The following is an 11,726-nucleotide window of genomic DNA, read 5'->3' as shown; positions in this document are numbered from 1 at the left end:
CCCTTGATTCTTCTCATTTTGTGACTGAAGGCTTCTTTGAAGTTGTAATTTTTTGTTCAAAATTGATGCAAACAAGCTCATATGGTTTTCAAATCTAGGTTTAACTCTATTTCCTTCGTTCTTTAAAATGATGGATTCTTAGAAATCTAGCCCAACAATTCTAAACATATACATCCGGACAGATCAGATTATTTATGAGTTGGATTTCATATTCATGCTAACTAATAAATCAGTATCACCTTTATTAATTGAGTCCCCGTATATTTTATTTTTATAATTTTTTAAAATGAAGGATATTCTTAACTGTAAAGGAGCATCGAGGTTCAAAGATAGGAGGAGGGACACATTTAATTCAGAAATTAATATTGAAGACAATCGACATCCGATAGGTGGGAATATGACAATTTTAAACCATCCCAATACGTAAGACATAATTTTAACCATTTTTCTTATAATTAATTAAAGATCAAATATACTGAATCATATATCACATTATCCCCAAAATGAAGAATTTTCAAGGACCGTTGGAAAAAGGCATGTGGAAGTTAACTAGAATTCAAACATCACTCGCATTGGTTGATTCATATTATACTATGAGGGGTCGTTTGGTTGGAAACAAATTATCCCAGGATAACTTATTATGAGATTAGTTATTCCACTCTCTCATAGAAATAAAATAACACTATAATTCTACCATTATTTTATCCCAACCAAACATGAAATAAATTCATCTCAAATATAATTTCGATATTATTTATCTTTATAATAATTAAAGGGACCAACAAACTCCACACGAGCGCATAAAGTATTTATTTATGCCCGAAGAATATACGGGTCGGGTTAACCCGAAGCAACTATCAAAATCCCCCATTTAAATTGCCCTAGCTAGGTCACCGGAAAAGCCATTCATATCTACCGGAGCTTCTTTTTCCAAACGAAATTCTTTCACAGGTAAAGGAAATTATTGTTGTAGTTGTCATTGAAAACGGGTCACCGAGTTGACTCGGGACCCGGACGAGTCGGACTCAGCTCAATTATTGAACCCTAGAATGAACTCAGAGTGTTGAATTTTGGGGAAAATTACGCTCTATGTCTACTGGGAGAAAATATTTACCCCCCCTTCATCCCATATTTTGAGTTTGTTGCCCCGTTTAGCCCATATTTTGAGTTTATTACCCGGTTTAGCCCATATTTGTTTATAAACACCTTTTATACAAGGTTGATACATTATGTTTGGTGGTTTGCTTTCCCCCCCCCAGTTATAATGTTGTATAAACTGAAAATATGGCTACGTGGCGTAATATTTCATGTTGGGCTGTATATTTTTGAAAATTTCCCTTTATTTTGCTCAATATTGATGAGTTTGTACTTTTGGTTTTTTGTTTTTGTGTGAGTTAATGCAGTGTGGGAGGTTGGAAGCTTAGCTGAAAGTTGATAAAGAGTAGAAAAGAGTGAATTGTGTGTGGGGGGAATGAGCTGAGTTGATAATGAGTAGACTCTCATTTAGACCGCGTCCTCTTGATATTCACAAGAAGTTGCCAATTTTAAAGTCTATCAAGGATTTTGAGGATGATGATTCCCAGACTAATACCCGAAACCTTATTCTTCGTCTCGCTGCTGAAGCTACGGAAAATGAGGTTTTTGAGCTTAATGTATTATGCTTTAATGTATTGCATGGACTATCTATGATAAACTTGTATGCATGCATTGTTCATAATTATATATTCATTTTAACCAACTCTTACTACTCCCTCCATTTCAATTTGTTTGTCTGGTTTTGACTTGGCACGGAGTTTAAGAAAATAAAGAAGTCTTTTGAATCTTGGTTATCAAAAAAAGAAGACTTTTGAATCTTGTGGTATTAAACTAAAGATATGTAAAATGTATCAAAATGCCTCTTAATTGTGTGGTCTTAAACATGCCATGTGGAAAGTTGGAACTAATGAGTTGCCAAAAAAGGAAAGAGACAATTCTTTTTTAAACGGACTAAAAAGAGAAGTAAGACAAACAAATTGAAACGGAGGGAGTATCATTTTATATTTTAATCCCTTCGTTTCAAGTTAACTGTCCTAAGTTTGCCTTTGAAGGTTAGACCATCAAAATTTTCATAATGTACTTGGTCTTAATCATGACACACATTAAGAATGAGATTTCGGTATGGCTGTGCTGGTGAATTCTGTCTGTACTGAGCTTATTATGTTGTAAAATAATTTCCTTTTTAGGTACCACAAACTTCTAGCAAGAAGTTGGCTCCCGAAATACCTACTCCTGAGTATGTTGTTGTGGATACATATGAAAGAGATTATTCGCGAACTTTTGCTCAGCCGACATCATATATACATGCTAGAGGAGGTATGTGAAGTGGGGGGTATGTTCGAATCATCATATGTGCAGTAAGTTCTGAATTTTGTTAAATTTACTGTAGCTCGGGCTGAGATTGGAGAATTCGTTGAGTATGATCTTGACAATGAGGACGAAGATTGGCTCAAAGAATTCAACAGAGAAAGAAAGGTTCTTGCGGCTGAAACGTAAAATCCTAAACCATGCTTCTGTGTGCGACATTTACACACACACCCACATACACAACTTTCTTTGAGACAATTGTTCTCTGTTTCTTCCTTATGGTTGGTTCATCCTTTATTTTTGTTTCAATAGGGGCTCTTCTTAGACCTTACTTGACCTTCCATTGATAGCTGATGGATTTCAATCTTTTTGTTTGTTAGTCCTGTTGTGACATGTTGGTTGCCATATGGAAGACACTACTTCCTTTGTGTTGAATTTGCAAAAGTTGTGTGACATTACCTTTCATCCTAGAACCATATACACTTAGGGGTCGTTTGGTTGGTGAACAAGTTATACATGGATTATAATGTGGGGAATAATGATGGTGGTATTATTTAGTGGATATGCTTTTATTGGTACATCTTTGGTTCTTTTAACTAGATATGGGATACCTTTCTCGGCCTTTTGGCTAAGATCAAGGGTATAATACAGTACGTGTGTTTGGTTTTAAACTAGATAAATTGGGATAAACTTTTACTTTCAATTTTAACCTTGACTTTTCCTAAAGGACTCGAGCAGAGTTTTGGAAAAGGGCATCTTAATCATTTTGGTGTTTTATCCTGAGATTATTAATGAACATTGAGTGTGGTAGAAAAATAATCCCACAATTGTGGTATAAATAATCCCGGGATTGCTAATCCCGGAATGAAAGTTCAACCAAAAAAGAGATAAAATGATCCCATTTTTTCCGCGGGTTGTTCTATCCCACAAACCAGACAACCCCTTACTTTCATTCTAATATATCCTTCCCATACCGTAAGCCAAGTACTGGACATTAGTTTTCTTCTTAGGGCTACAATGTTTGTGGCTCTCCGACTCACTGGCCCTGCCTTTTCATTTCTTCAAGCTACTTTCAGTTCCTTAATTAGTTCATCTTTATTCTGTATTGGGTTTCAGGTTTCTGATGCTGAGTGTAGTTTGTCTATGCTCTATGCATTTCGTTCAGTTCTTTCCCCTTCAACACAATATGTGTTTTTTAATATAAGGAATACAAAAAGCCTAATTCAAGACTTGAGTTTTGCTTATTGCCCATAGGTGACAAATCACTATTGTTTCCTGATATAGGTTGGAGACGATTTTGTTCAAACTTGAAGTTTTAGATCACAAGGCCCGAGAAAGAGCAGGAGTTATAGTAAATACGCTTGGCTCGCCAGTTCCTGTGCTTCTAAGTTTTGATGCTGCTGTTGAGGTAAAAAGTAGTTCTTCTTGTTAGTCTGTTGATTTTGCAGGTTTGCCATTGTCTTTCGTGTTGCATTGTTATTTGAAGAGTCTACTTTGAAATTTTGATCTTGTTTGCTCTATTAAGAACTCCATATGTGTAGTTATATGTGGACCTACTGGAGAATTCATGTAATTTTAGCTAACTCTTATAGTAATTTGTAACTGTTGCAAGCAGTGGCGGAGGCAGGATTTTTATCAAGGGGGTTCAAAATATAAAATAAGTATGAAAAGATTGCATGCTGATAAACGGGGCGGGGTGGCGAAGGGCAAGACTAACCTTAACCCGCCAAACTTTAACTCGCCTTTTCATCTCCCTTTTAATATTTCTTCCTACTTTTGCCTGCTTCATCGAGCCTTTTTAAAAAAATTCCTGTGTTTTTTAAATAAGGGCAATTCTGGATTTTTTTTTTTTTTTAATACCTTCTTGATTTCTTAAAGATTGCTTATTTTAAAACCCATTTAAAAGGCTAGAAAATCACTTAAAAAGGAAAGGAGGGAGTGTAAGATTGCTCTTCAGAAAAAGGAACTTTCATATCATTGGTGAAAGCACATAATTTTTCATTAAAATCTTCAAACTTTCCATAAATATCTATAGCCTTCACATAAAGCTCATTAAATTTGTGGGGAACACCCAAAATTAAAAAGGAAAAAAAACTCACAACTTTGTCCTCTCTTTCGAAACTGAGTTCTAAACCTAACTGTAGAATATAAAATAATTTTGAATATTTATGAAATTATATCTACGTTTGGGATGTCTAAAGTATTCTGTTGAATCGAAAGGTGCTCTCTATTTAAAGTTGATTAATTAAGTAAGCGAGAAGCTAATAAAAAGACATATTACGATTTTAGGATAATATTAGTAGGCTATATAATAACTATGAATTTAAATTGATAGATAAAGTTTTTGAATTACATGTTGTTAGTTATTGAATTTAATTTGAATTGAATAAAAATATTTTTTAAAAAGATAAAGATAAATATCATTATGTACTGTATGGTTGTGGTTTTTTTTTTTTTTTTTATGTTATTCAAAAAACTATTTACTAATCACATGGCTCATTTCCTTTTATTTTATGGACTTTTGTTATTGGGAATACTGTGAAGTGAAATAAAATTACAGTTAAATTTGATGTGTTCAAGCAAATAAAAAAATGCTTTACTATCATTAATATTAGTTAAGCATAAAAGAAAGCTGGATAATAGCAACAAGTAACAACCCTTACTTCTATTGATGGAAAGAAATCTGAAAAATGGTACTTTAATAGCTGAAAAGAAATCTGGAAAATGCTGTCGACAATGGCCAAACTAGAAAAAGGAAAAATGCTGCAGTCACTGAGAATTGATCCCGCGACCTTGGGGGAATTTGAACCCCGTTAACCACTGGGCCAAGCTTCTGAGTTATTTCAAGGGGGTTCATTTTGGAATATATACACGTAAATATCAAATTTGACCTTATATATACAATGTAATTTTCTGGCGAAGGTGCTTGCCCCCTTCCGCCACCCTAGCTCCGCCCCTGGTTGCAAGCTACTTAAAAGCTAAAAAATCTTCCATCATTATCCCAAAAACTAGAGCCATTTCTTGCTCTTTGCTATCGCACTGAGATTAGTAGATATATACCAGGATTTTTTGACATCAAAGGAAGATTTTATTGAGTTCAAGAGTTTGATTTCTTATGTGTAACAGTTACATGGACTCTTTTCTATATTTGGTGTATTTATTTCTTGTGAAATTTATGATAATTGATATTTGTTGTCGTCTATGCATTAACGACCTGTGCAAAGCAACACATATTATGTCAATTTAAGAAAGTTGGGAATCATCATGGATTTAAGGCTAGCGTTTGATTGCATTTGGATCACTGTAGTCGAAACATGCTGATCAGTCTCCTTGAATGTGATTAAAAATATTGGCTCCTACTTGTTAAAACTTTTTGGTACTGCAGATCTGGTTAGTGTGACCAATATCATGCTTTGGTATATATTTACCTGTTCAATAGAAATAGAAAAACTTCTTGGATGTTCAATAATTGATAGCTCACTGAATTTGCTCAAGTTCTGCAATAATAAGATATATGGATTCTTCATGCTTGTTGCTGACATTGGAAACTATGTTCGTTTCTTCAGTTTCAACAACATAACTCGTACATGATCTTTTTCAACAAAAAACTCTTACACAATCTTTTTTTTTTTTTTTTTTTTTAAATTACTATGGAGTGAGATTTTAGCTGTTATGATTTTTTTACTTTCTGAGATCATTTTGCTTCTCTGAATGTAGTGAGGTCTAGTTTACCTAATTATTCATCTTTTGTTTTCCTTTTTTTGATTTAAATTCAGGCCTTGCAATCTTTATCCATTAAATATGGAGTATTCCAGTCTATTTATAATTACTGGAAGGATAAGGTATGTATTTCTCACCACTTACGGTTGTATAAATTGGTGAACACACATGTTCATCCAAAGAAGAATATGGCTAACACACTATTAGCGGGTTCCATTTCAAGACGTTCAACAAGATATATTGGAACATACTTGTTTGTTTGCGTCCACCAAAATCTGTAAATTCGCTTTCACGATACTGGTATAATCACAAAGCTCGTATTCTACTTAATAAGCCTGTTTGCCTGTGATTCCCTTACAGATTACCTTTCTTTTAGGATTTAAAGTCATCTTAATGTTAGCAGCTTCCTTCTATAGGTGCTAAAGCCTAAATGTAACCTTTTATGGGGCAAATTTAGTAGAATGGCTCATAACCCCTCCTCAAACTGCTTTCCAATTTAAGAAAAAAACTAACTTATTCAGAATACAAGGCAAAAAGGCCTCCCTCCTTATCAAAAAAAAAAAAAAAGAAGGCAAAAATGCCTTCCATAGGCTGATAGGTGTGTTTTTTCCATAGATAATGAGATTAATTGGAAATTGATTTGAGTATGTGCTAAAAGCATCCCCTTGCATGTCAACAAATGTTTATGCAATGCAAAACATGAAAAACTTTATCCTCCAACTTGTATGTTCTAGATTTGATTGGTAATTCAGTATCACACTGATTGATCTGATGTATAGTATTCAACATGAAAGCTCCAAATGCTTGACTATTGGGCCGTTGGTGTTTGCTTCTTATCAGAATTAATGGAGTCCATTTATATGTGGTCTTTAAAGATGAATCCTCATGCATCCTTCTCTTTTTATTGAGAACCTCTGTTTCTTTTCTATCAGCGGGAGCGGTGGCAGAAGCCTTCTCTTCGGCGTTTGCAGGTCAGTTCAACTTTCTGAATTTGTAAACTCATAAAGTGATTTTGAATTAATGTTGCACTAACACTTTATTTATTTAATTATGTCTTCAACATGCTCTCTCACATGCGAGCCTGATTCTTTTTGATATTGGATGGCAGTTGAATCTAGGAGTTATGCCTGCTTTGGTACCATGTTGAAGTGCGGAATCATCTCATCTAAAAGCTTAATGGTCACACACTTCAACATGGTATCAAGCCAGACCCAGCCAATTCTTATTTTACCCGATGTGGGGCCCCCACATTATCTTGTCTGGGCGTGCAGGGGGTGTTGAATTGTCCTACATCGGCCGATAGGAGGCAATTTGTCTCCTTATATGGTCTTGGGAAATCCTTACCTCTTGAGCTAGATTTTGAGTTTGAGTTTGAGTTAGGCCCAATGTTCATTTTTTAATCAGTTACTACATAGTACTTGACACAATCTTATTTCCTTAGTTAACCTCATCAATTGGTTATCCTTTAGAGTGAACTGAGTCTTGTCTGCTTCTTTATTATGTCTCCCGAAATACTTTTGGATCTGCCTCCCTGTCTGACTGGTACTTTCAGCACCAATTCTTAAATTCTGCTTTGGGGGTGATAAATGATTACTATGTTTTCCATACCTAAAGAAAAATAGTGCAAATCTTATCTGTATTATTGCCAATGAAGATCTGTATATATTGGAATAATGAAGATTTGATGTTCTTTTAGTTTAATGTGACTGTATTTACTGCTGTTGATTATCTACTAACTACTTCTTTGCTGTCATGTTTTCAGCCGCCTCCACCAGTTAATGACACGAATCCATATAATGTATTTAGGCCAAGGGAGAAGGCCCACAGACTTCATACAAGAAGGGTATGCCATTCTATGACTGTACCAATCTTGTTGTGTCAAATTTCTGGTTGGCAATATAATTCTCATGGATTTTTGTTTTGTGTTAATGGAGAATTTGTGGCTTCTTTTCTTCTTTAACAGATGCAAAGGAGGGAAAACAACGCACAGTCATTTGAAAAGCTTCGCCAGGTGAAACCAAGGACTAATTTAGCTCATATTTCTTTATCTGTCCTCTTAAATGAAATACTGTTCTACCTATGATTGTCTATCTTGACAGTTCTCTGTGTATTGGCCGAGGTTTCATGTGATATCTTGCTTATCATCATCCCAGTCCGGCTGCACCCAGAGTCATAAGCTTCTTTGCCACCAGACGATACCACCCCTCATTTCCTTCATTCCAATCTAACAGCATTGCATTAGGTCCGGCATGAATCGCTGAAACAATGCCAAGTTATTGCAATTTTGTACTTCAATCTCTCTTTTCCCGTTAATGAATCTAGACATCTTTTTTAGATGATGGTTACTATTTAATCGCGTACTGCCTTCTTACCATGTCCAGTGCTCACAGCATTTCTACTTTGAGAATTGTATTGTATCAGTCTCTCTTGTTCGCACGGTGAACTTTTCATATGTAGAATTACAGTGATTTGTTGGTTGTTTGATACCTAAGAATAAGGATCTAAGAAACTAACAGCTGTTTCCTACATGATTTTTCTGTGGCTTATTGCCTTTATACTTGGTTAGAGGGATAGACTGCATTAGTAAATCTTCTATGACTATAGACGAGTTGATGGTAAATGTGATTTGGTCTTTTTCCCATAAGAAATTTATTTATATCATCTCACATTATCCAGGTTAGGCGCAACCTCGACCAAGCAAAGATCATTCTTGAGGCTCTCATCAAGGTTTGTATTTCTTAATAACTGCTAATGTATATATTTGGTGTGTTGTGACAATTGTGGAATGAATAGGATACTGGACTTCACGAACAAGTTACAGACCCATACAACTTGATTCCTTACGATCTGCACAGTCGGCATTCATTTTCCCTGATCTTGTTGTGTGCAGAGAGAGGAGAAGAAGCGAGAGTTTATTGAGAGTGAGATTAGTCTCCAGAGACTTCAAATGAAACACAAGGTATGTGGAGAGGGTTACTATCTAGTCTATCTTCTTTGTTTTTTCATGATATTTACCCTATGATACCTACTAGCAGTAATGGGAGTATCATTTCATAAATTTCTATTCTCTCTCTTGTTCTGTCTCGACTGGAAATAGATTGAGAGTATCTGCTTTCGGTTTTATTATGATTGCATTTTAAGTTTGGCAAAATTGAGGTTTTCCTAGAATCTTAAACGCAGCTCCGGATAAATTTCTAACTGTGGTACTGAAAAGAAATTCAGCTGCCTGTTAAAAGTTGGTTTGCCGAACAGAGTGGCAGTAGTTTTTTTTTTCCTTAAAGAAAAGGAAAAACTAGTAGGTTGGAGTGGAAATTGCTCTTACTGCAATAGAACACTTAAATGTGGAGGCAGATTTTCCTTATATATATATATCCTGCTTAGTGATATTACGATATCGTTAGACCTTTTCCAAGTAGCAGATGTCACTGGACATCCTCCTCAGGGCCTTATGTTTTGAGGTTATTCATTTTGAATGTTACTTTGACTTAATAAATGTAACCTTATTGGATTCCAGAATGAAACTGAGCTTCTTGAGGATACCTTGGCTCTGCCTGAATTTCCTTCCTTCCCAAGTAAGGTTGGTTCAAGTGAGGACGAATTTGCCGACTCTGATGATCCTTCTATTGGCCGTCCACATGATAGGCATGTGACACAACACATAACCTTCCCCGACACGAAGCTGGTGACAGCTTCTCCTAGAATCATGAGGCGAGAGTTCAAGCGAAGACATGTGCCGCATGGATGGCTCCATAAATTGGTGCTTACTTACTCCCTAAAGTTGCTTCCTTATATTTACTTTATCACCCATATTTTCATATGTTGTGTTCGTATTACTTTGCATGTGAGTTGAAAGCTACTTGAACTTAATTCACTTGTTAAAAATAAACTGAAGATGAGACTGCGTAAATTGGGTTATGTAGGATCCAAACGAGCCACCACTGCTGTTCACGAAACCTCTGGACCCAGCCAAATTGTCTGCTGCAGGCATTATACCTCCAGGTTCTCCAACACCAAATGGCCTACCTGCCCGCACATTTAGCTTTCGTGGAAGGATGGGGCGAGGTGGCCGCATCGTGTTTGATAGATGGAACCCACTTAGCCATACACCAATTGAGTGCGGTGATACTTTATATGTTCCACCGAAGGCCCGGCATTCTGCACATCAATGAAATATTCAGCATTTCATGAGCTTGTGTCTCTATCCCCTTAAAAGTTGTATATGCGTATGATATTTGCAAGGATGATGCTAAAGATAGAAGGGAAAATTTTGAGCCAGTGACAATCGAAGAACCAAGACTCAGTTTTGGACTTTGAAGAGGCACGGAAATATTTAACAAAAGTGCTGAAGGCAGGTGCCGTAGAATGCTTAAAGCATCGTTTTGCCGTGGTGGCCTGCCCTTTTCTTTTTTGCAGGTGCAGGGTGTACCATTTATTTCCAAGTTAAGAAATGAAAGCATCTCTCTGCCCAATTGTACACTATTTCCAAGTTACGACAGGTGTAGAAAAAGAGGAAAAAGTATCTTCGTCCCTGTCTTTGTAGAATGTTGTTGATGAGGTCTATTTTAAGTACATGCCCACGTAGATAATGCATGTCTTCTGTTGTAAATGAAGGATGAAGTTGGCCAGGTTTAGCGATTCATTCTTAATTAGGTCTGTTTATTTTCGTATCTTGCAATTTTCCAGTTTTACTTTATTACGGGATGTTATAATGTTTATTGTGTAAAATGAAGTCCTATTGGAAAAGTGATATTTCAAAGGCACGACTGAGTAAAGAGCAAATGAATCTTTGTGTTTGTAGCTTAGACCAAGCAAAGCCATAAGAATACTGTTACACCGATAATGGATTCTCGTTTTCTGGTCATCCAATTTAGTCATTTAGATATGTAAGGCTTTTGACTGTTAAGATAGGGAAGTTGCTCGGGTTTTAAGTGTTTGTAAGATGAAAATAATAAGTCAAAACAAGTAAGTGATAACATTAACATACTCCATCTCAAACAAATAAGTGATAACATTAACATACTCCATGTAAAAGTGAAGGTTGTGTGAAGTTCTATTTTGGTACATGAACTTGGGAATTTGTTCTACAATTGTTGAACTTTCCATTTTTAGAATAGCTAAGGACATATTCTATTTCACTCCTCGAAATTCTTTTCACCCGTCTCCTCATGATACTACATCACTATCGATCACTCAAGGAGTATATAGCTTTTAAATCAAACAAACTAAGAAATATACTCATTGACTTCTTACGCTTTCATGTTGAAAACCAATTGATTCAATTACTGCAAAGACCTAGTGGCGAGATAAAGTCTTCTACTTTTTGGGTGTTATCTAGAGAACTTCTCCATATCAACTTTCACAGATGTGTGCAAGCTGGCCGGTATTTTCTAAAACAAATTAAGAACATGCCATTGAAGCCGCTGCCATGTTGAAAAAAATCCAGAAGAAATTGCACATCTTGTCCTTTAATGTTTGCCATTTAGCAATCCAACTTATGCCTAACGGCACATAAGTTCTTTGAGGGCAAGGGCATAACTTGTGGGAATTATGATGCGGAAATATTAACTTATATGTCCACGAAAAAGTTATTTGTTATGAGGAGAAATATTAAGGAAAAGTCACACAAATACAAATTTTTCAAATGGTAATTAAAAAGATTACAA

At 35.7% G+C, this 11,726-nt stretch overlaps 1 protein-coding gene across 1 annotated transcript; it reads left to right on the top strand.

The window, feature by feature from the left end:
- Positions 1–1,373: 1,373 nt before the first annotated feature.
- LOC132038850 (enhancer of polycomb-like protein 1) lies at positions 1,374–10,823 on the top strand. Its single transcript, XM_059429388.1, has 12 exons — positions 1,374–1,637; positions 2,223–2,352; positions 2,426–2,528; positions 3,628–3,751; positions 6,120–6,185; positions 6,996–7,034; positions 7,826–7,906; positions 8,027–8,074; positions 8,740–8,790; positions 8,954–9,022; positions 9,578–9,820; positions 9,984–10,823. The coding sequence occupies exons 1-12, from the start codon at positions 1,488–1,490 to the stop codon at positions 10,230–10,232; spliced, it is 1,353 nt and encodes a 450-aa protein (XP_059285371.1). The 5' UTR covers positions 1,374–1,487; the 3' UTR covers positions 10,233–10,823.
- Positions 10,824–11,726: the final 903 nt, after the last annotated feature.

This window comes from Lycium ferocissimum, chromosome 2, assembly GCF_029784015.1.
Source record: "Lycium ferocissimum isolate CSIRO_LF1 chromosome 2, AGI_CSIRO_Lferr_CH_V1, whole genome shotgun sequence".
NCBI lineage: Eukaryota > Viridiplantae > Streptophyta > Magnoliopsida > Solanales > Solanaceae > Lycium > Lycium ferocissimum.
Note: the sequence above shows the minus strand (reverse complement) of the source record. Positions and strands in the feature narration are given on the sequence as shown.

Bases quoted from the DNA above. Each gene is read 5' to 3' on its own strand.
- LOC132038850 (XM_059429388.1), top strand. From the start codon at position 1,488: ATGAGTAGACTCTCATTTAGACCGCGTCCTCTTGATATTCACAAGAAG. The intron at 1,638-2,222 runs GTTTTTGAGCTT...TTTCCTTTTTAG, and splicing joins CTGAAGCTACGGAAAATGAG to GTACCACAAACTTCTAGCAA. The intron at 2,529-3,627 runs GTAAAATCCTAA...TTCCTGATATAG, and splicing joins AAGGTTCTTGCGGCTGAAAC to GTTGGAGACGATTTTGTTCA.